Raw genomic sequence first — 22,159 nt, forward strand, 5'->3', positions numbered from 1 at the left:
GGGCTGCCCTCCAGGGGATACACCTCCCTACTGCCTCCTCCAGTGACTAGCTGAGGGGCAAGGAAGACGGCTGCCAGGGGAGGACCATCCCCAGGCACAGCCTCCCTGAGCTTCTGGAAAGGCAGGGTTCCATACTGACTTCTGTGCCTAGGGGCTTGGGAAGGGAATGGAAAGGAAAGAATGGGTCGTGTTATTCAACCATCCCACAAACTGCAACGCCACTTTATCCAGGGTACAGGTATGGGTACCAGGACTCATTAGTGAACCAGACCCAGTCTCTGTTTCTCAAGGAACTTCCAGCATAAGGAAGATAGTGAAATACCAGTGAAAGGGCAGGATGCAGTTGAGTTCAGGGAGGGGGTGTCTAAGCTATGCTAAGGGGGTTGGGGTGGTTTGGGGAACCATGGCTCCCTTGCACAGCAGCTGGGACATCCATTACTCTCCCCTAGTACTGTCTGAGTGAAGAAACCTTGGAGCTGGGCTGGGAACAGCAGTGCGACAGGGGAAGGTGGAATGGAAGGGCATCTGCACTGAGAGAAAACAGCATGTGCAAATGCCCAGTGGTCTGCATGTGTGCTGGACATTAGGGAGCAGGGCGGACTCTGGAGCCACCTGGGCACTGGGTGAAGAAGCTGGTGAGGAAGCTGGTGGGGTGGGTCCTGATGGCCTTGAATGCGAGTGAGGCCTGGACTTAATTCCGCTGGCACTGAGAGCCTGGGGACATGGGCTAGAGAGAGGGCTTACAGAGGTAGGCCCAACCTGGCCTAGGGGTAGGGGTGCGGGGGGCTGTCCCTTCGCCTGGGTGGCTTGGAGAAGCTGATCTGCAGAGACAGAGGCTCCAGCTTCTATGGGGCTATGCCCCCCTTGCCTGCTGGGCACTGGCGCCAGCTCTGCTGATTGGTGGGTTGGACTGCCCCCCACCCCAGGCAGCGCTGACTCAGCGTCTGAGAGGTGATTCCCACGGGCCCACATCTCTATGGGGGCCAAAGGCCACGCCATCCATGTCCCACCCCCAGTGGATCAGTGTCCAAGGTCACTGACAATTCAGGCTGAATGGGGGCTAAGATTGCTGGTCCCCTGACCCCCACCCCTGCCAACCAGCGAAGCCTCAGGCAGTCCTTTCTGCTGTCCCCCCATATGCCACTCCAACTCTGGCCTGGATTTCCATGCCCAGAAGTTTCAAGATACCATAGTTGTCAATACTTTGTATCTTTTATTTTAAAACAGTGAAAAGAAAAATAAATATCATTGAATAAAAGTACAAGGGTGGGGTGAGGTCATGGGCTGGAGACTGGGGCGGGGGGTTGGAGGGGGCCGCTGTCCTGGCTTCATTGATCTTGCGTGGGGGTCTCCGTCCTCCCCGGCCAGCCCCTGCCCGCCCCGCTGGGAGGTCTGGGGGCTCCGGCCAGCCCGCGGCTCCCAGGCCCGGCGCTGCGTCAGCGGAACCGCGCAGGGATTAGACCTCTGGCGCCTGGAGTCCCGTCGGGCGGACGGGCGGGCGGGGCTGGGGGCTGCCGCCCCACGAGGGGGGCTCTTCCCGGTGTGGTGCCCGCGGCTTCAGTGGTGTCCCATGTCCTCCATTCCCACGCGGCCCCAGACGCCCAGCACGAAGCTCTCGATGTCGCACTCGTTGGCGCCGCGCACGATGCGAAAGTGGCCCCTCTCGCCCCAGGCCGGGCCCCACGAGTTGGCTGCCGTCTGGGAACGCAGAGGGGGCTGTGAGGAGGGGAATCGCGGTGGGGGAGAAGGGCAGGAGGGCCAGGGGAAGGTGATAGCAGCCGCAGGGCGCGCAGTGCCAGGACTCACCCAGTACTTGATGGTCTTCCCGTCAGGCAGCGTCTCCTCGCCCCACCTGCCGGGCAGAGCCAGAGCCACAAGGGCGCTGATTCACCTACTTTCAGGGGCTCCCGCCCCTCTGCGTCCTTCCCTAGCCAGGCCCCTGTTGCCTTTGGTGACTTGGTGCCCCCTCAGGACTTGGGCAGTTCTCTGTCCCTCTTTGCCCAAGCCCCACCAGGCTTCCCAGGTGGCGCGAGTGGTAAAGAATCCCTGGGTGGGGAAGACCCCCAGGAGAAGGGGATGGCTACCCACTCCAGTAGTCTTGCCTGGGGAATCTCAGGGACAGAGGAACCTAGTGGGCGACCGTCCATAGCGTCACAAAGAGTCGGAAAAGACTGAAGCGACTTAGGACGGCACACCGCTGTCCCTCTCTGCACCTCCCCCAGTCCCCACATCTCCAAGTCCCCCATGAGGCACAAAGGGATGTCTGCAAGGGGGAGCAGAAACGCCTACACCTTCCAGAGACCCACAGCGGGGAGAAGGGCACACATCTGCCTGCTCTCCATCCTTACCTGGCTGGTTGGGGGGGTGGAAGTGGGTACAAAGTACATCCTATGGGTTGAACTATTGAAATCAATGACTCTAGCATCTCTTGTTACATCAGTGGGGGAACTGAGGGCTGGAGGTATGAGTCAGTGAGTCAGGCAAAGCTGGGACAGGTGCTGAGCTGTGGAGAGCTGGAGCAACCCTTGAATCCTTGTCTGTATTTGATTTGGAGTGATTTCTCCTGTTGTGTAAGGAACTGTTCTAGAACACTTTGAAAGGCCCCTAACTCTTGGTGTGCCCTGAGGCAAGTACCTCCTCTTTCTGAGTCTCAGTTTCCTCCTCTTTGAAATGGAGCTTTGCAGAGAGGTGGCAAGGATTCAAGGGAGGTTTAGAGCCCCCAGCTGCCCCCAGCCCCCCTCCCCACCAAGCCCCTTACCCTGTGATCTTAACCGAATGGGTTCCATGCCGGCGGTATCGCTCTGGCCTCCCGAGGCTCACTGGTGTGTGGCTGTAGATACCGCTCTGATATAGGAAGAAGTCCTCATGCACCTCCATGAGGGCTGTGGGCAGAGGTCAGGGGAGGTAGCTCAGCCCATCAGCACAGGCACTGATGCCCAAGCCTGGAGATACATGCCTAGGTCCCAGAGCCTCTGGTACCAAGGCTCTAAGTGCCCCCTCCAGGTGCCACCCCTGAGGAGGGGACATAGTCCCCCACTCCTGGCCCCAGTGGACTCGCTGCTCAGGGCTGTAGGGACCACCTATGCCGCGGTGCCCAGTCTCAAGCAGGCACAAGCTTCTGGTATCACAGGGCAGGATGTGGGGCATTTACCTTGGACAGGGCCATTCTCCATCAGCTCCTTCATGATCTCCTTCTCCTGGAGGGTGAGAGGGTGGGGAGGAGAGGATGCATCAGGCATGAGGCTCCAGCCTTTGTTCAGGCTTCCAGCTCTCTCCTGCCTTTGCCCCTCACTCAAGTGCGACTTACATTGGAGCCGAGGCGGTAGGCAGGAGTGACCTGGTAGATGTCATTGGCATGGACATAGCTATTGGGGCAGCGCGCAGTGGCCTGGCGTTTGCCCCGACCCATGGCCCGACTGTGCATCATGCAGGGGGGTGCGGGGACAGCCTCGTCCTGCCCATGGCCGGAGAACGGGTAGCAGTGGTCAGACACAACCCTGCAGGGGCAGCAGGAGGGAGCAGGGACAGAGTGAGCATGGGGCAGCCTGGCCCAGGCCCTTCCTGCAGGCTTTTGCTTCCTGAGACCCCTGCTTATGCCCTCTTCCCTGTCCGTGCCCCCTGCTGCTCACCCTCGACGGCGCAGGAACCACCAGGCACCATCCAGTCGCCCACCACGGCAACCCTGCTGGTTGTGCGTATCACAGGACAGCAGGTTCTGGGGCGACAGGACAGGTGACATGTGCCCCAGAGAATGGATTGAGACTCGATCGGATGCCACAGCTGCAAAGGGAGGTAGAGGGCTGTCAGGGGGTCAGGCCTGGGCCCCCCTTTCCCACCTGGCCAGTCCCTGCCCTTGAACCTACCTGCCGTGGAGAAGGCCCAGGAGCCTGCACAGTTGCCCTGGTCTAGAGGGTCGTGGATCAGGTTGGGCCACTTCTCAGAGGCCTCGAAGGTTCTGGGCAGCACCTCCCCTGGACCCAGCACTGTCTGCAAGGCAAAGGCCACTCTTGTCTGTCTCCTGCCTCTGCCCCAGCCTGACCCTCCAGGACCCTAGGCATGGGAGGTCTCCCAAGAGTCCAGAACCTTCGGCAATTTGATCTTGAGCCCTCCAAGATTTGAGAGATTTGATTTGAGAGATTCCAGCAACCTCCACCTTGACCCAGAGGGAGAGGCAGGCACCATTTAGTGCCTCCCTAGCGTCAGCTGGGGAGTGTCTAGTCCTGTTTACAGGTGAGGCAGTTGAAGCCAGGAACAGGTAAGTGACTGGGCCACTTTCCATTCCAGCTTCTTTCCTGCTCTGCACCTTCTGATCCACTTACATCCTTCTTTCCACCAGAACCTTGGGATTCAGGCCCCAAAGGGCAGGGGAGGGAAGAAGCAGTAAGGTCCCGTGACTGGGCAGGCTGCCAAAGCAAACAGCAGGAGGCAGAAAATAGCCAGAGGCCCCAGGGAGTAAGGGCAGGGGCAGGGTCTGGTCACCCCAGCCTTGAGCTGAACTCCCTCTGCAGGGCCGGCCACTCCAGCCAGACACCAGCCCCTCCTTGCCCACCATTGACAGACAGAGCCTTCGGCATGTGGCCCAGCCCTGTCCTGCTGAAGCGCCCCTTCCTCACCCTTGGAACTGTCCTGGGTCTGGTTCCTATTTCTCCCTCTAGAGGGTCCCACTGGTGGGAAGGGAGAAACCCCCAACTCCCTTGAAGTTCTGCTGAGATGGCATTTGTTTCCGAGAATTGCTGCTCTCTGGCCAAAACTGGGGGAGTGCCTGTCCCTTCCTTCCCAAAATACCAAGGTGACCTCCTGGCCCTTTGGGGCCCTGACCCCGCCATACTGGGACCAATGACATTTTTTCCCAAGCTGCGGAGACTCAAGAAGCCAGGGAGGGTGAGATGCCGGGACCACAAAACTCTGAATCTGAGCACCAGTTCTTATAGCGCAGTTTATCAAGTTATAGGCAGAAACTTAAGGCCCAGAGAAGGCGAGTCACTTGGCCACAACACACAGCCTATCAGTGGGCCTGGGCCCTTGGAGAAATAGGGCACAAGATGCCAGGGTCCCTGGGGTCATAGGCCAAAGGGAGATGGCAGGATTGTAGGCAGGGGTGGACTTACGTGAATCTCATTCATATTGGTGACGGAGGAAGATGGGCGGACAGTGCCTAGGCGGTAGCGAATGCCTTCATCCAGGGTCATGCCCCAGAAGGCACTGTGGTTCCCAGCCCGCCAGCTGAAAGAAAGGGGGTGGAGGTCACAGGCCTGCCAAAGCTGGGGGCCCTGGAAGAATGTGCATGTGAGTGGGAGAGACGCCTACTGGCTGAGTGTACCCATGAATAAGATCTGAGTGTGGGTGCCCCTGGCAGGACGCGCCTCTCGGGCAGAAAGTGCATCTGTATGTGCGTGCACGTGTGCCCACTGGGGTCATGCTGCGGGCCTCTCACCCATAGTCGCCTTGGTTGATGGCCTTGATCATGCCTTCGTCCACTAGGCATGGTTCCTGGTCACACTCCCACCGCTCTTTCTCATGGCAGGTACTGGAAAAACGGGAGGGAAGGAAGAAGTGAGGTAAGGCTGGGTATCCTTGGAAGGGAGGAGGCCTTGGAGGTCAACATGTGGACCTGAAATTCCACATCAGCAGCTGCGAAAGGACCCCCCAGGTGATCCCATGCAGCCTGGTGGCTTTAAACGTCAGTTTCAAGTTCATGATTCTCAAGTTTACATCTGCTTCTCAGATCTCTCTCTGAACTCCAGATTCCAGGATCTCAACTGCTACACAGCCTCACCTCCGGGGTGTCTAACAGGTTACACTCCTCACATCTCAAACTGAACTGCTCTCCCCTACTCCCAGGACTGCACCTGCCACAGTCCTCGAAAACAGCCACTCCATCCTTCCTGGAGCGCAGGCCAAAAGCCTGGGAGGCACCCTTGACTCTTTCTCTCACGTGCTGACCTGATTCATTGGCAGATCTGTTGACTTTACCTTAAAAACACATCCAGAATCCAAACCGCGTCTCATTCTCTCCTGCAGCCACAATAGTCCAATCACCTTTCACCTGGATTAGGCTGCAGCCTCCTAACTGTTCTCCGCTGTTCAGGCCCTGGGCCCCACCCCTTCGGTATATTTTTAACACAGTGATCCTGTTAAACCCAAATCATATCATGCTATTACCCTGCCCAAAACTCGCCATTGGCTTCACATGACAGGATAAGAGCCAAAGTCCTTCCATGCCAACAAGGCCCCCACACGATCTATCTTCTCTCTGGCCCCCTCCTCCAAGACCTGGTTCCTAAGGCCCCAGCCAGGCTGGTCCCCTGATGGTTGACACAAGTCATGCTCCTGCCTCTGGGCCTTTGAGCTCTTCTTCCTGGGAGGAAGCATCCTCATGGCCCCCTCTCACTTCTCCCAAGTCCTTATTCAAATGTCACCTTGTCAGGGTGGCTTGCCCTGAACACCCTGTCTCAGCATCCACCACCCTTCCCACCCTGCTTTCCTGCTTTATTTTCTCCTCAGCCTGTCATCACATCTGATGTATTATAGCTTCAGTTATTTATACTGTTTATACCTATTTCCTCATAGGATCGAATATCTTCAAGGGCAGGTATTGTTTGATATCATCAGTGCCCCCAAACAAAATCTAACACGTAGTAGGGACCTAATAAATATTTGTTGAATGAATGAATGAATGAACGGGGCAATATAGTGAAATGATTAAGACCACGGATTCCGAATTGAATCGAGGGTTCGATTTTAGCTGACTAGTGACCTTTCTGTTATCTGTTTAGTTGCTGCATCGTATCTGACTCTTTTGTGATCCCATACACTAGCCCGGAGCTTCCCTGATGGCTCAGTGGTAAAAAAAAATATCCCCCTGCAATGTGGGAGACCTGGGTTCAATCCCTGGGTTGGGAAGATCCCCTGGGGGAGGACATGGCAACCTGCTCCAGGACCCTTGTCTGGAGAATCCCATGGACAGAGGAACCTGGTGGGCTACAGTCTATAGGGTCGCACAGAGTCAGAGATGACTGAAGCAGCTACGCAGCAGCAGACTGTAGTCCATCAGGCTCCTCTGTTCATGGGATTTCCAGGTAAGAATACTGGAGTGGGTTGCCATTTCCTTCTGTAGGGGATCTTCCTGACCCAGGGATCGAACCTGCATCTCCTGCATTGGCAGGCAGATTCTTTACCACTGAGTCACCAGGGAAGCCCGTGTGACCTTAGGTAAGTTTTTTAAAACTCTCCCTCAATGTCATCTGTAAAATGAGGATAATAATAGTGCCAACTTCCAGGGATTAAAAGGCAAGCTTGCAAAGCCCAAGGCCTGGCCCATGTTATGTGCTCAGAAATTGTCATCTTCTATTCTTGTTCTCAGTGCAGGAACCCCGACTCCCCGCCCCCTTGAGTTTCAGACTCAGATCCAACTGGCCTCCGGACATCTCCTCTGGGTATGTGAATGGCGTCTCAAAATGGCTAAATTATCTCCCCCAAACCTGTTCCTCCCCCTAACAACATCCTCAACTCAGACAACAACACCTTATCTACTGTGCTGTTCAAGCCAGAACTCCGTGTGGTCCATGATGTCTCCACCGTTACTCACCCCTGTCCCCACCACCCACATCATGTTGAAGATTACTTTCTGCCACATGCCTCCCCTATTAGCAGACCCAGCATCATGAAAGACTCGGAATCCACTTGCCTCTTAACCCTCCACCACCATCACCCTACTCTGGTCCCTGGACCACAGCAGTGGCTTCCTTACCAGGCTCTCTAACACTTTATAATTCCCTTCCCCCAGTACACACATCTCGCTCTTAAAGCCAATGAGATCTTTGAGCAACACACATCAGTGTGTGCTCCCTAAGTGGCTTCCCACGACACTTAGAACAAAATGCAACATCCTAGGCACAGTTTATGAGACCCAGGGGATGTGGCCTGCACCTCCCCAGGCGTCTCTCCCCATTTCACAGCTCCAGCTGCAATGAGCTTGGTCCCACCTCCTGGCCTTTCCACCAGCCATCACCCCCCTTGTTCCCTCCTCCTGGGCCTGGGCCACTCATGCTCTCATCTCCCTGGTATCTGCATAAACGTCCCTTCCTGAGTGACCTTCCCTCACCCCCACCCCACTCAGAACTAGGATCCCCTGTTGGCCTCTGTCCCCCCATCACACCTGGAACAGGTTGTAATGACAGGTTTATGATTTGTGTCACCTAGGCTCCCGTGCAGGGACAAGGACTGTGTGCCGCATACTGGCTGCATCTCCTTGAACCAGCACCACGCTGGGCACATAGTAGGTCTCTAATAGGTGTCAACTGAACAGCTGAATCCTGTGAATTCTACAATGGTTTTCCAAGCTCATAACTCTGCTATGACAAGATGCTGAACTTTGTCCTTCTGAGCCTGCCCGAGGCTCCCGCCTCCAATGTTGCCTTTTAAGGAGCCTCAAGGGGACAAGACCCAGTATGGCTCGGCTCTCCAGCCCCAGGAGCTGTGGGCATGTTCAGGAAGGCTCTTGTCCTCCCCCTCCCCCTCTGGCTCTCAAAACATCCCTGGAGGGCTCCCAGAGTCTGGGAGGCCCCCAGATACTGCCCCACACCCTCCCTCAGGTGTCAAGTGCAGGGAACACAGCCAGAGCTGGACTGGGAGGGAAGTGGCTTGGTCAGTCCTCTCCTGCCGCCTCCCTTTTTGCCCCCAGGGCTGTCCAAGCAGGTCTAGGCAGGGCTGGTGGCAGCAGGTACCAGCATTCCAGAGGGGCCCCGGGTGGCCAGGCCGAGAAGGGACAGAGTGTGTTAACCCCTTCATGTCCATCCTATCAGTACCAGCAGAATCATGCAGGCGTGCTCCATCTTTTGAACACACACACAGGTCACATACCGTCAAAGTGTGCACACGTGAGTGCACGTACACTCTCACCCTGAGACATGCTGAAATCCTTACTCTCACTGTGACCCAGGCACCCCTCACACCAGTGAGGCAATGGAAATCACTTATACATCACGCATTCCCTCCTCCCAGAGGCCCTCTCAGTCCCAGAGCAGGGGGTGGAGTGGGTGCAGGGCCTCCTGCTCTAAGTCTTAGGGTCCCCCTTATTTTCATTAAAGCACTCAAGGCTTCTCCCCTCGCATCTCAGGCATTCGATTAGGGTACATACCCCAACCCCTTCATCCTCTTGCTGGGAAGTGTGGGGAGGGGTGGGGGAGGGAGGAGGGGCCACATTCCAGGGAAGGCCCTGCTACACTCTGGCTGGCTGCCAGTTCAGCCATCCCTGACCCTCATCCGGTCCGGGTCAGCGGATGCTGCAGTCAGAGGTTTCCTTCCTGGCGCCCCCATCTTGGACTCTCCAGTGACAGCGAGAAAGGCTGGGAGGGGAAGTAGCCCGGCCCCAGGCAGGAGGAGCTGCACCTGAAGCCGGGCATCCAGGGTTGACTACTCCTGGGGACTGCTGTTGGAATGCTGGTGTAGAAGCTGATGTGGTCCGGGTAAAAATTCCCATGTTACAGATGAGGAAACTGAGGCCTTGCCACCAGCAAATGAGTGACAGGGATAGGATGCGAAACAAGTCTGTTGCCACAAAGCCCACCAGGCAAGCCCCCTCCAAGTCCCAAATACTCACCAACGGTTACAGTTGTCCCAGTATGTTCCCAAGACTGGATAGATGCGATCCTTGTGCATACATCCTAGTGGGAGGGAAGACAGGAAGAGAAGTGGAACCAAGACCAGGGACGATGGGCTGAGATGGCCAGATCCTCAGAGGTCTGGTGTCCTGAATCCTCCCAGACACACACACACCAGCCCTCACTGAAAGCAAAGCCAAGCTATAACGTAAGACATCTCCTGAGAATCACATATCAACTTCCCACTACTTGGAAGTTCTTTACTGACTCTAACCCAAATCCCTCTTGCTTCACTTGGATGCCAGCCACAACATTCCTTAGATCCTATGCCAGTTAAATGAGCTGGGGTTTGGAGATGGGGAGTGGGATGAATATGGGAAAGCCAAAGCCCAAAGAAGGTACATGACTGCCTTGAGATAACACGGCACTTTGGGATGACAACCCAGGCACACCTGCAGCCCTGTGGAATTGTAGGAAGGAAGTCAAGTGATTCTCCTCTTGGATTGGGATGGGTGGATGGTGGTAAGGGCTGAAGGTAGGAACAGACTTGACCCACCTCCCAGGTGTGACCAGCCATCTCAGGGATAAGGAATCCTGAGCAAAAGCAGAGGAACTGCTAAAATGACGCTGACCAAAGCTCGTGTGCTTTATCATCTGAGAGTGAGTCAGCAGGTGGGGCCAGCACCTTCTCAGTCCAGAATACGGAGACAGGAAGGACTGGGAGAAATGGCAGGTGGCTGCCCTTCTCCTGGGGCAAATGAAAATCCCACTGACCGAGGCGCTTTTTCAATCTTACAGGAAGAGATTCAAGTTAGATCAGAGTGAGTGCTTCGCAGAAGTAAAGAGAGAGGGGCCGGGTCTCTTTCCAGATGCTACCCCAAAGCCGCCCCTGGAAACGTCAGTGCATCAGCCTTGCTCCTGAGCCTTGCTGAGTTTTGGGCTTGACAACGTGACCCACCCCTGGCCGTCTGGTGCCCACCTTGGATGGGGGGGAAGGGGGGTGGCACGCCAAGGCAGAAGTCCCAGAAGTCAGGGCAGCAGTCGGAGACGGTGCGGTTGCAGAAGAGGTCACAGTAACAGGTCACACCCAGGTAGGGCAGGGCGCAGTCATCCGCGCGGCCGCGGCAGCAGAGGTCCTGCTCCTGGCAGTACCGGCCCCCCGCGTCCCGGATGCCACGCTGGTGCAGAGCGGGTGCTAGCTCCCGGCGCCTACGACCCCGCCTGGCGCCCACGCCCAACTCGCCGGCCAGCAGCAGCAACAGCAGCAGCAGCAGCCCCAGTGGACGGCGCCACATGGTGCCTCCTGGGCCCAGGGAGGGCAGAGGTCAGGGGTCAGAAGTGGCGGGCAGCAGAGATTCCCTGGCACCCCCGGGAACCGCTCGCCCCTGCTTCCTGGGGCTGCAAGTCTGCGGGGATCCAACAGGGACCCTGACTTCTGAGTCCCCTGGCAGGACAGGGGCGAGGAGCCACAGTCTATGTGCCCTGGTTTACAGGACGGGGAGGGAGCTTGGGCAAGAAGTGGAGCCCCTCTCTGACCTGCCAGGGGACCTCAGAGAATGGGAGGTGGGGACGGTGGCATTCTTGGTGCCCCCCCAAGGCCACACCCAGGCCTCGAACCCCAGGTCTCCTTCAATCCTGGATCCCTGCCCAGCCTCGGTCCTTGATGGGGGCCCCTGACTTTGTGCCCTCATGTGTCCCTCGCGCTGTGCCCCTCTGCCCCCCTCTACTTTCCCTCTCTGCCACCTGTCTCGGCCCCTCCGCCTGCCCCTCCTCCTCTCTGCTCCTTCTGTCTACAACTCTCTCTCCCCCTCCGAGCAGGGGAGAGGCCCTACCTGGTGAGGGGTGTGGGCTGAGCCCCGCTGCCTCTCTCGCCTCCGCCTCCCCGCTCCCCGCGACCGCCGCGGGACACTCAAAGTCAAGTGATGAAAGCTGGGCTGGGCGGGATCGCTTTTTGTACCGCCCCGCGGGGCGCGCCGCCCCGGCCGGCGGAGGAAGGGAGGGGCCCCAGCGGGTTCGCACCTGGAATCGCCCCGCCTTAACCCCCGAAGCCGGGACTTGGGGAAAGGGATCGTGAGCACGCGACTCACCTTGCCGGGTCTCGGGTGGAAGCCGTTCCCTTAGGGCACCAGCTCCAACCGAGGCAGAAACGTTTAGTGGTCTGCTGACCCTGGGAAGGACTGCCCGGTGGGCTTCGCGGTGGGGCCGAGGGGCTTGCGACAAAGGAAGATTAGGAGGCGGCGGAGTTCCGAGTTTGGGACCTAAGTAAGACAAATGATGCGGAGAGTGTGGGCGGCAAAAATGACTAAGCCCCCCTGCGACCCCTCAGTAATAAATACAGTCTTGCGCGCCCCTCTTCACTGGGCACCGCCCCCCTCCTCCCAAGCCTTGGAGCTGCCCCAAGCCGTCTTGGTTTCCAGGAATGACTGGAATCTGGAGGAGGATAGTTTAGGACCCTGCAGATGCCTTGGGAGACTCATCCTTCCCGCGGGGATTGCGGGGAGGATGGAGTGGGTGTGGTGGTGGTGGGGGGGAGCTGCCTCCCTGCCTTAAGACCCCTCTTTGGGTCTGCCCTCCCCATCAGCCCAGGCATCTCACTCAACACAGCCCCTTCTATCAAATCCACCCCCTGGTGGGGTGGGGGTGATCCTGCTCGGCACCTGCGCCCCTCCAGGGTCCCAAGGCAAGAGCCCTGCCAGCTGGCACCCCCTGCAGAGCCCCCCTCCTTCCTGCCCCAGGCTTAAACCCTTCCTTTGCCCAGGCTGGCCTGGGCCCCAAACAATGGGGCTTCTGTCCCGCCAGGCCCGCCATCACCTTTTACCTCCCCATTGCGCAATCCCCTGTCTTCCAAAGGTTGGGCCGGGGGCCAGAGGACTCTTAACAGCGGGAGGATGAAAGAGACACCACCTGGACAGACCACCCCCCATCCTGGGCCTGAGCCTCACAGATGCCCCTGGATGGAAAATGCAAGCACTGGGAAATCCCTTTGCCCTTGCTCTGACCTCCCTGCAACCCTCCTCCAGACTTGGGGCATCTCAGCTGGCTGGCCCCTGGGGGAGGGGAGGGGCCCAGACTACAGGCATCTGTGATTGAGTTGACTGAGTTACCCCCTGCCAGGGGGTACTGGGCAGGGAGTCAAGAAGGGCATCCTGCCCTGAGTAGGGGTGTGGGGGTTAGAGGAGTAAGGTCCTGGAGCCCCAGCATTGGCGTGAACACTCACAGGAGCTGGCCATCTGCTCCTTGCAGGAATCTGGGAGGACAGAACCAGATGAGCCCCATAAGGCTCAGAACAGACTTACCCAAGGTCACACAGCCAAAAGGCAGGCTTGCTACCTGCCAACACTCCACTCCTTTCCTCCAGCCATCCTTAGTCACCCACTTAGCAGGTCTCAACACCCTCCCTGTAGGGAAGTCCCTTTCTATGTCCAACCTCCATTTGTCTTACTGCAAAGCGGGCCCCTCGTACTGGGAAGGAGGTAGAGGCTGCCTTCAGAAGAGCTCGGGCCCAGAGAATCCACTTTCATGAATCCATTTCGGTGTGGTTCTGGGGCTGGGGCTGGCCCAGGGGCATCTGGCCTGTCCTTTGCACCAGATCCCCCCCCTGCAGGCCTTCCATGTGAGTCTGTGTCATGTGCGTATCTGGGTTGTGAGGTGTTTCGGTCTGAGTGTGTCTGAGTCTGCCTGTATCTCTGTTACGCATCTGTCATGTGCCCGCGTGTCTGGCTGTTGCCTCTGTGTGGTCATGGGTCTGTCCGCATGTCAGTGTACTGGTTGCTTGTATTTGTGTGCTTGTTGGCTTGTGTGTTGGTGTGTATAGTGTCTGCCTGTCTACGAGGTGTCTGTGTATCTGGGTAGGTGTCTGTTTGTGTCTGTTCAGGGGTTTTAGCTATCTGCCTGTTCTTGCCTGCCTGTCTGCCCATGCACAGGAGACAGGAACGCAGAGCAAGGAAAGAGACCGGGGCCAAAAGCATGGCTCTGAGGTCCCTCGTCATCACCGAGCTTGGCACTGAGTCCGCCCCAGTGGAATCTTGTGACTCATTTGGTTCCTTGGCCAGGGAGGAGAGGAAAAGGGCAGGGCTCTGGGGGAGGGGCTGGAACCCCACTTTCCTTTTCCGCAGCTCCTTTCCTTCCTGGTGACTCGCTCTCTGCCTTTATTCTTGTCCAACGGCCTAGGGCAGAGCAACAGGTGAGGAGATGGCAGCAGGCTTTGCCCTCTGAGCCCTGTGGCCTCCCGGGAGGCAGGTGGCCTGGGGCTCCGCAGTGATTCTGTCCTTCCTCACTTCCCTGGCAGATCCTGCCCCTCTTGGGGTTTTGGTTTCCCATCTGTACCTTGATACTCCCTAGAGGCTCTTAGATGCTCTTTTCTTTCTACAAAGGGTGTGTGTGTGTGTGCATGCGCACTCATGTCCCACTCTTTTGTGACCCCATGAAACTTAAAGCCCACTAGGCTCCTCTGTCCATGGGATTTTGCAGGCAAGAATACTGGAGTGGGTTGCCATTTCCTACCCCAACCTCGGGATCAAACCTACATCTCTTGTGCCTCCTGCATTGGCAGGCAGATTCTTTACCACTACGCCACCTGGAAGCCCTTCTGCAAAGGGAGGTGAGGCTAAAAAGAGGCAGTGACCCACCTAAGGTCGCACAGCAGAGCAGAGGCCCGGGCCTCCTTTCCTCTCCCCAGAATCCACCACTACCCCCTCCCCTTTCCGGTTCCCCAGCTGCTCAGGGTGCTCAGCAGGGGCCATTCTCCTCTGGAGGTTGAGCGGGGCCTCCTGGGAAGACAACGACCCATCGTGCTGTGCTCAACCCAGGTCTGTGGCTGAGGGCCCAGTACTTGAGGCCTGGGAGCTCAGCTGTATGGATCCCAAATGGCACTGCATCTAGGGCTGGGAGGTCCCTTGGGAACCCCTATGGTCAGCTGGGCAGGCCCAGAGCCTGGAGCAGTGTCTGAGATGCAGGGCAGGCCTAATACGGTCCACGCTGGGTCTTGTCCTGAACGTGCTGGGCTTCTTGAGGCCTGCTGGAATGTGTTATTGGAGCATTGTTCACGGGCCTATGTGGCAGAAGGCTGTCACGGCATGCTGAGGCTTGTGGGAGATAAGATTCAGGGCCACAAGGAAGTGTGTGGCGCTAAGCAGAGGAAGGCGTTCCTGTTTGATGTTCTCATTCATTCCACAAATGTTTGTTGAGTATCTACTATGTGCCAGGCTCTGTGCTAGATGCTGAGTGTTCAGGATTGAACCAAATGTTCTACTGTTGCGAAGTCTTCAAGCTAATGGGAAAAGAGAGAAACAAGTAAACACGCAGACACACACACACACACACACACACATATATATATATTCATTCTACCATGTAAAGGTCTATGAAATTGTGCCCATGACATGGGACCTTGAGTGTTGTGATTGTTGAGAGTGTCAGAAAGGAGATGGCATTTGATCTGAGACTGAAGGATGAGAAGGAGGCAGCGAGTCCTGGAACCCAGGGGAGGGTGTTCCAGGAAGCCAGACCAGCATGAGCAGCAGTCCTGAAGCTGGCACAAGTGAGTCTGTTTGAGACACAGAAGGAAGCCCAGAGTGGCCGTGCTATAGTGAAGACTGGGGCAGAGGAACAAGATGAGGCTGGGAGGTGGTGTGCACGGCCGATCACCTAGGACCCTCAGGCTGCAGTAGGGAGCTTGAATTGTCTTCTGAGCACTAAAGAGATCTCAACGGGGCAGTGAAATAATCTGATTCACACATGCAAAACCCCACTCCGCCTGCTCTTTAGAGAAGAGATGAGCACAAGGTAAGAGTGGAATCAGGGGGGCCAAAGAAGAGGCGATGGTGTGGCCCAGGCTAGAGATGCTAAGGCTTGAATGAGGCTGGTGGGTATGGAGATCCTGAGAAGAGGGCATGTTGGAGACCTCTTCTGGAGATGGGGGTGGCAGAACTTGCTGGAGGGTCAGATGAAATGGGTGAGAGAGGAGGAATTGAGAAGGACTTCTGGGTTCCTAGCCTAGTGGGCAGTTTCTCTACTGTTCCCGTCCTGGGAGTCTGGGAAGGCTGGGGGACGGCTTGGACCCACAGAGACTGCGTGACCTAGGCTGGTTTCCAGCTCAGACTGGAAAAGGGGAGGAAGACAGAGTCCAAGGATACTCCTAGGCAGAAGCTGGGCAGAGAAGAGAAGAGTTCAGTGGACTGAGCAGAAGCTGTCAGGGAGGAAGAGGAGGGCCAAGGTGAGGAAGCCGAGGGCAGAGGGTGTTTCAAGACCTAGGAGTGGGAGCTCCCCAGGAAGGTTGAGTAGGCTGAGGACAGAGATGTGTCCACAGCAAGGACGCCAGGGCGACCTTGATGGAGCAATCTCAGTGAAAGCCGACTGGCAGGAGTGGAACAGCAAATAGGAGTAAATGAACCGAAGAGAACCACCACTGGCAACTTTTTAGAATGTTTTACTGCAAAGGGAAGTTGAGAAATGGGGCTTTGGCTGGAAGAAAATAGGGAGGGTGAAGGGAGAGTTCTGTCCAAATATGGAGACTATAATACCGTGTCTCTGTGCTGATGGCAAGGAATTGGGGAGGAACTGGTGTTCCAGAGAGAGGGGATTACCCAGGATCAGAGTCCTTGCTAAAGTAAGAGAGAGGACACCCGTAGCCCAAGAGGACAGAACTTAGGAGCAGGGACAGTCGTCTGAGAGGCAGAAGAAGAGGAAGTGGATTTGTACAGTCAGCCATGCGAAGCCGAAGGACCCTCCTCTGATGGTTTGCCAAAGGGGTGCAAGCAAGTTGCAGCCAAAGCGAGACTGGAAAAGAGGCTGGGACGGTTAAGGATTAGATGTGAAATAGTTCTCACAATCAAGCCCACAAGACACATAGAGTAGGATTTCCGGCAGTGCGGAGTGACCATTCGAAGTTGCTGACCATGAATTTGTACTGACTCCAGCCAGCCAGTCTGTTTGCTAGCATGTGTTCTGCCACACACGGCATGTGCCAAACGTGGGCCTTTTCCCAGGCAATCCTATTAAATCAACTGGCAGATGGGAAAATCAAGACTCAGAAAGCCTTTCTGGCTTGCCCAAGGTCACTCAGCTGGTAGGGGCAGAGCAGGACCTTGAGCCCAATCCCTGAAGCCTCTGCAGAGGCCAAAATGGTCTAAGGACTAAGCTGACCCTCACATCCGGTGGTGTTCATAGTCATCACTTGTGGGTGCAAGTGGGGAAATGCAGAAAAGACAAACAGCTTTCCCTTTTCTGTAATATTTCTGTGAATTGGCGCTTGCGGTCAGTTGAGTACAAAGGGCCCCGAGTGCTGCTTCCTGCTGAGTAAGGACACCATTTCGTCACCTCTCTCTCTATCTAAATGACAAGCTTCTTTCAACTCTGGGCCAGGAGTGCAGAGATATTTGGGGCTAACTGCTCCAACCCCTCATCTGCTAATCATCTGCCCTCCTTCAATTCAGCATTACTTTCACTAAAGAGAGCTCCCTGGGGAACGGTAAACTTGGTGTTATCACCAGCAAACATCTTAGAAAGCAGGTTCTGTCTTCCGGTGCCTATTTACGGAAACATTCCCACACCTTGCTTGGTGTTTCCAGGAATTCCTGATCTTCCCAGCCAGGAAGAGCAACAAAAGAGTCTTGAAAAGTACAAGAGGTTCTTCTGTGGCTGCAAGCACATTGAATACTTTTATCTTTTAATTCCTCAGCAGAAAGTAATAAAATCCTAAAGTCTGAGTTAAAAACCAATCTGTTAGAGTCCCTCTTAAGAGCTAGGTTCTCAGGGGGAAATACTGTGATGTGACCCTAGTGGTTGTAACGGGTTGAATGGAGCCCCCCACCCACAAAGATATGCCCAAATCCTAAACCCTGAAACCTGTGGCTGGAAACTTACTTGAAAAAAGTCTTTTCAGATAAATTAAAGATCTTGAGATAGATAATCCTGAATGTCTAGAGGGGTTGGGGTGTGCTAAATCCACTGACAATTTCCTTATAAGAAACACACAGAAGAAGAGGAGGAAGTAATGTGACCATGGATGCAGAAGTTGGAGTGATGGGGCCACAAGTCAAGAGACACCTGGAGCCCCCAGAAGCTCAGTTCAGTTCAGTCTCTCAGTTGTGTCCGACTCTTTGTGACCCCATGGACTGCAGCACGCCAAGCTTCCCTGTCCATCACTAACTAGTCTTCTCCAACACCACAGTTCAAAAGTATCCAGAAGCTGGAAGAGGCAAGAAGCATATTCTCCCCTTGAGCCTTCAGAGAGAGACTAGCTCAGCCAAAACCTTGATTTTGAACTTCTGGCCTCCAGACTGTGAGAAATTGCATTTCTGTTTTAAGCAGTCAAATCTGCGGCAGTTTGCGCCAGCAGCCTTAGGAAACTAATACAGTGGTCTAGGCTCTGTGAGGCCTGAGATGGTGTGTCAACCTGAACGTGCCAAATTCAGGGCTGTTTGCAGATGGAGCCAGCACCAAGCAGCTTGTGTTGGCAAAAGCAGAACAAACTGGCTCAGACGGCATCGACGTTTATCGAGAAATGGCTCAAACGCTCATCGGCAGTGATAGAACGTAACGTCAAGGTTCAGAGCACAGACTCAGCGGCCAGATGGAGTAGGTTCAAATCCTGAATCTGCCTCCCAGTGAGCTGGAAACCTGGGGCAGGTTTCTGAAGTTCTCTGTGCCTCAGTTTCTCCACGTGTGACATGAGGACACTGGGGACTTTCCTGGTGAACCAGAGGTTAAGAATTCCCCTTCAGTGCAGGGGACGTGAGTTTGATCCCTGGTTTGGGAACATGCCTCGGGGCAACTAAGCCCACACACCGCAACTAGAGAGCCTGGGTGCTACAACTAGAGAAAAAGCCTGCAGGCAGCAACGAAGACCCAGTGCAGCAAAAATAAAAATAAAGAAGCAAATGTGTTCCAGAAAAAGAAAGAAGAACACTAATGATAGTCCCCCACCTGCGCAGTAGTTGTGAGAATTACGACTTCATGTAAAGCCCTTTTAATTGACCGTGCTGACATATCACAAGTGTGAGAAGAGTGTCTGCTATTATTATGATAACCCAAATCAAAACAGCCACAGATGAGCTCAGAACAGACAAATAGATGCAAAGATGCTTATGCTGATGTAAAGTGAGTCAAACCAGCTAAAACTAGCTGAAACTACCGTAAACCTGCTCCGGCCTCTTGGGTCAAGCCATAGGAAAACTAGATAAAAGGAGTCAAACCGGATTAGAGTGGTCTGAAATCTGCACACGTGTTTGCGTACGTGAGGGGGTCTCTGTTCTGTGCGTCAGCTTAGACGGTGGCCAACAGCCCCACGCATGAGAGTGATGCTCAGGCAGAGACTATCTGAGAGACACCAAGACACAGTTCCCTGTCGGAAGCGCGACCAACATGTGCTGAAAGAAACACTCACGTGACTTCTCAGAGGCCAAGCCTCAGATGTTAGGAACCAACCTCATGCTATTTAGACAAAAGACCGGATAGCTTGCCCCCGGATCCCTAGGGAAACCCCAGGACAAGAAGTATAGTCAGAGTCCATGAGGATCTAGAAGGTTGTCAGAACCCAAGGCCTCTCTCTCCCTGGCTCAGGAAGGAGAGGTAACTCCCTCAAGGCCTAGTGAGCCGCAGGATGAGGGCGGGAGACCCTGGGGAGGAAGAGAGTTTCAGGTGAGAGATCAAAGATTCAAGGCCTTTGTGGTTCCTCACGCTGTGGTCACAGGGGCCTTCGCTGGCTCCGCGCCACCCCAGGGGTGCTCTGTCTTGCTTGTCAGTGTCTCCTGCTGGAGGGGGCAGATGTTGGGGAGACTCCTGGATGGGGATCTGGGGAGCTGGAGCCTCGAAACTCAAGGCTGGGTGAGCAGCAGCCCTTCTGTAGTAACAAGCAGAGGAGATAAGGAGAGACCCCAAGAAGGCTCCATGGGATGACATGGCTGCTTGGACACAGAAGGGCTGGGGCAGAGAGAGCTCAAGGGTGCGGGTGGGAGTCAGGGGCCTTCGGTCCCAGTCCTGGTTCTGCCTCTGACATATGCTCTGTGACCTTGAACAAGTCACCACTCTGTCTGGGACTTACTAACCCGTACCTAAAATGAGAGAGAACCCTCCATAGTGACTGAGGTCCCTAAACTCGTGCAAAAAAGAGAGAGGATGCATTCAGTCCAAACTTTCCACTTGCAACTGAATATATGGAGACTAGACGGAGGAATTGAGCCACAGCTACACGGTGAGTGAGCGGGTCTACTCACTATGTGCTCGATAAACTCCTTCTGCAAGGAATGCCCTTTCCAGCCAGCACGACTGCCAAGAGCACCTTCTAAGGGGCGGGAGTGCGGGGTGGGGGGTGAGGGTCACTTGACGTGGTTTATTTTATATAATCCTCCAACAACCCTCCGAGGTATGATCATCCCCACTTTACAGATGGGAAAACTGAATCCCAGAAACATGACTTGCTCAGACACAGTTATTTGAATCCCTGTCTCTAGTTCCCCTAGGGTAGAAGGGAGAATGAGGACCCTATGTCAGAGGTCAAGGGTGTTGTGGAGGACATGCCCCAGAATCAACTTTTGGGGGCAAAGCAAGGGAGCAGGCTCAGGCCCACAAAGAAGCTGGGGGGAGGGTAGCACCCTACTGACTCATTTTATTTATTTATTTGGCCACACTGTGCAGCTTGTGGGATCTTAATTCCCTGATCAGGGACTGAGCCTGGGCCCTCGGCAGTGAGTGCGTAGAGTTCTAACCACTGGACAGCCAGGTAATTCCCTCTCTGGCTCATTTTAAAGCAATTAGTTTTATTTGATTTTTCATTAATACATCCTCATGGTTCCAAAAATGTGTATAAAAAGCATACAGTAAAAAGTCTCACTTGGGGACTTCCCTGGTGATCCAATGGTTAGTACTTCACACTTCCAATGTGAGGTGGGCAACAGTTTGATCCCTGGTTGGGGACCTCAGATCCCACATGCTACTCGGTGCGGCCAAATAGAAATAAATAAATAATTTTAAAATAAACAAATGTTTTATCACTAACAAAAGTCTCCCTTGGACACATGTGCCTCCTTTGCCCTGTTCTGATTCCTCGTCCCCACCCCTACAGATCACTACTTTTTATTAGTATCTGAGGTTTCCTTGCAGAGTTACTTTGTTGTGCTGTGTTAAGTCACTTTAGTCATGTCCAACTCTGCGACCCCATGGAACGTAGCTGGCCAGGCTCCTCTGTCCATGGGATTCTCCAGGCAAGAATACTGGAGTGGGGTTGCCATTTCCCACTCCAGCACAGTTACTTTATGCACCTACAAAAATGAATATTTGTTCATAACACCCTTTCTGCATAAAACATAACAAACTACATATGCTGGGAGATATTAATTTTAATCAGCCAGTAGAGCTCCCCTGTTCTTTTTATCACTGTCTGATACTCTACTGTAGATTGAAATAATCCATTTAATCAATTTGAGTCCTTTCTAATTTCTCTCTCTCTTTTTGGTATTACGATAATGCTGCAATAAATAATCATGTACATACTTTGTTCAATATATGTACAAGTATATTTGCAGAATTAATTCCCAGCAGTGGATGGCTAGGTTGAAGGTACTGTATTCATTTTCTGTGGCCATGTACCAAAGTATCACAAACTCAGCAGCTTAAAATAACACTCTGAGAATCTGTAGGGCAGTCCTGCATGATGTAGCTGGGTCTCCTGCTCAGGATGGAGTCAAGGTGTTGGCAAGGCTTAGTTCTCATTTGGAGCCTCAGGGGGCAGACCCGCTTCCACGCTCACCCCAGTCATTAGCAGAATGACTTGCTTCCTTGTGGTCTCTGGTTTATCGCCAGCAAACAGCGGAGGGTGCTCCTCAGCTCCTAGAGGACACCTACATACTCTGCCACGTGGCTTTCTCCGAATGGCACAGTGCATCCTTCTCATGCTTCAAATCTCGGACTTCTGCTTCTGAGACCAGCTGGAGAAAACTTTCTGCACTTAACAGGTTCAGCTGATCAGGTCCAGCCCCCTAGGGAGAAAGTTCTGCCAATGACAGGAGTGAGCGAGAAAGTTGATTTGCCCCCTGAGGCTCCAAATGAGAGCTAAGCCTTACCAATACCTTGATTCCATCCTGAGCCCCCTCCACTGACTTGGGACCTTACTTACATCTGCAAAATCTCTGTTTTAAAAAAATCTATATTTATTTTTTAAAGAGTTTTAAGAATGTGGACCATGTTTTTAAAGGTCTTTATTGAATTTGCTACAATATTGCTTCTGTTTTATGTTTTGGTTTTTGGGTAATCCGGCATGTGGGAGCTTGGCTCCCTGAACCCACCCCTCTCCACTGGAAGGCAAAGTCTTAACCACTGGATGTCAGGAAAGTCCCTGAAAAATCTCTTTTGCCATATAAAGGAACGTAATCATTGAGTCCATATTTTCATCATATTTACAGATTCTGCTCACATGCAAAGGATCACACAAAGTTGAAAGCCGAGAAGGATCACCTTAGAATCCAATCTAACACCAGGGTATTTGCAAAATTGGATAGATAATGCCATCTTGTCCCCCAAGGGATGTCCCCTCCCCCAGCAATGATGAGCATGCCTGCTTT

At 54.4% G+C, this 22,159-nt stretch overlaps 1 protein-coding gene across 2 annotated transcripts in view; it reads right to left on the reverse strand.

Annotated features, from left to right (window-relative positions):
* Window positions 1-1,193: 1,193 nt before the first annotated feature.
* Window positions 1,194-22,159, reverse strand: part of TINAGL1 (tubulointerstitial nephritis antigen like 1) — a 35,601-nt gene continuing 14,635 nt past the window's right edge. Inside the window, exons 2-13 of one of the 2 annotated variants that reach the window (XM_006054594.3) lie at window positions 11,690-11,860; window positions 10,582-10,905; window positions 9,602-9,665; window positions 5,435-5,527; window positions 5,109-5,223; window positions 3,864-3,987; window positions 3,630-3,780; window positions 3,308-3,497; window positions 3,152-3,197; window positions 2,759-2,882; window positions 1,807-1,852; window positions 1,194-1,698 (exon numbers count right to left, since the gene is read on the reverse strand). In XM_006054594.3, the coding sequence (XP_006054656.2) occupies window positions 1,558-1,698; window positions 1,807-1,852; window positions 2,759-2,882; window positions 3,152-3,197; window positions 3,308-3,497; window positions 3,630-3,780; window positions 3,864-3,987; window positions 5,109-5,223; window positions 5,435-5,527; window positions 9,602-9,665; window positions 10,582-10,897 (1,410 nt within the window). In that variant the 5' untranslated portion in view covers window positions 10,898-10,905; window positions 11,690-11,860 and the 3' untranslated portion in view covers window positions 1,194-1,557. Of the gene's footprint in view, window positions 1,699-1,806; window positions 1,853-2,758; window positions 2,883-3,151; window positions 3,198-3,307; window positions 3,498-3,629; window positions 3,781-3,863; window positions 3,988-5,108; window positions 5,224-5,434; window positions 5,528-9,601; window positions 9,666-10,581; window positions 10,906-11,434; window positions 11,575-11,689; window positions 11,861-22,159 lie in introns of those variants that run through there. The other variant, XM_006054593.3, reaches the window with a different exon arrangement.

Source organism: Bubalus bubalis, chromosome 2 (assembly GCF_019923935.1).
Source record: "Bubalus bubalis isolate 160015118507 breed Murrah chromosome 2, NDDB_SH_1, whole genome shotgun sequence".
NCBI classification, from domain to species: Eukaryota; Metazoa; Chordata; class Mammalia; order Artiodactyla; family Bovidae; genus Bubalus; species Bubalus bubalis.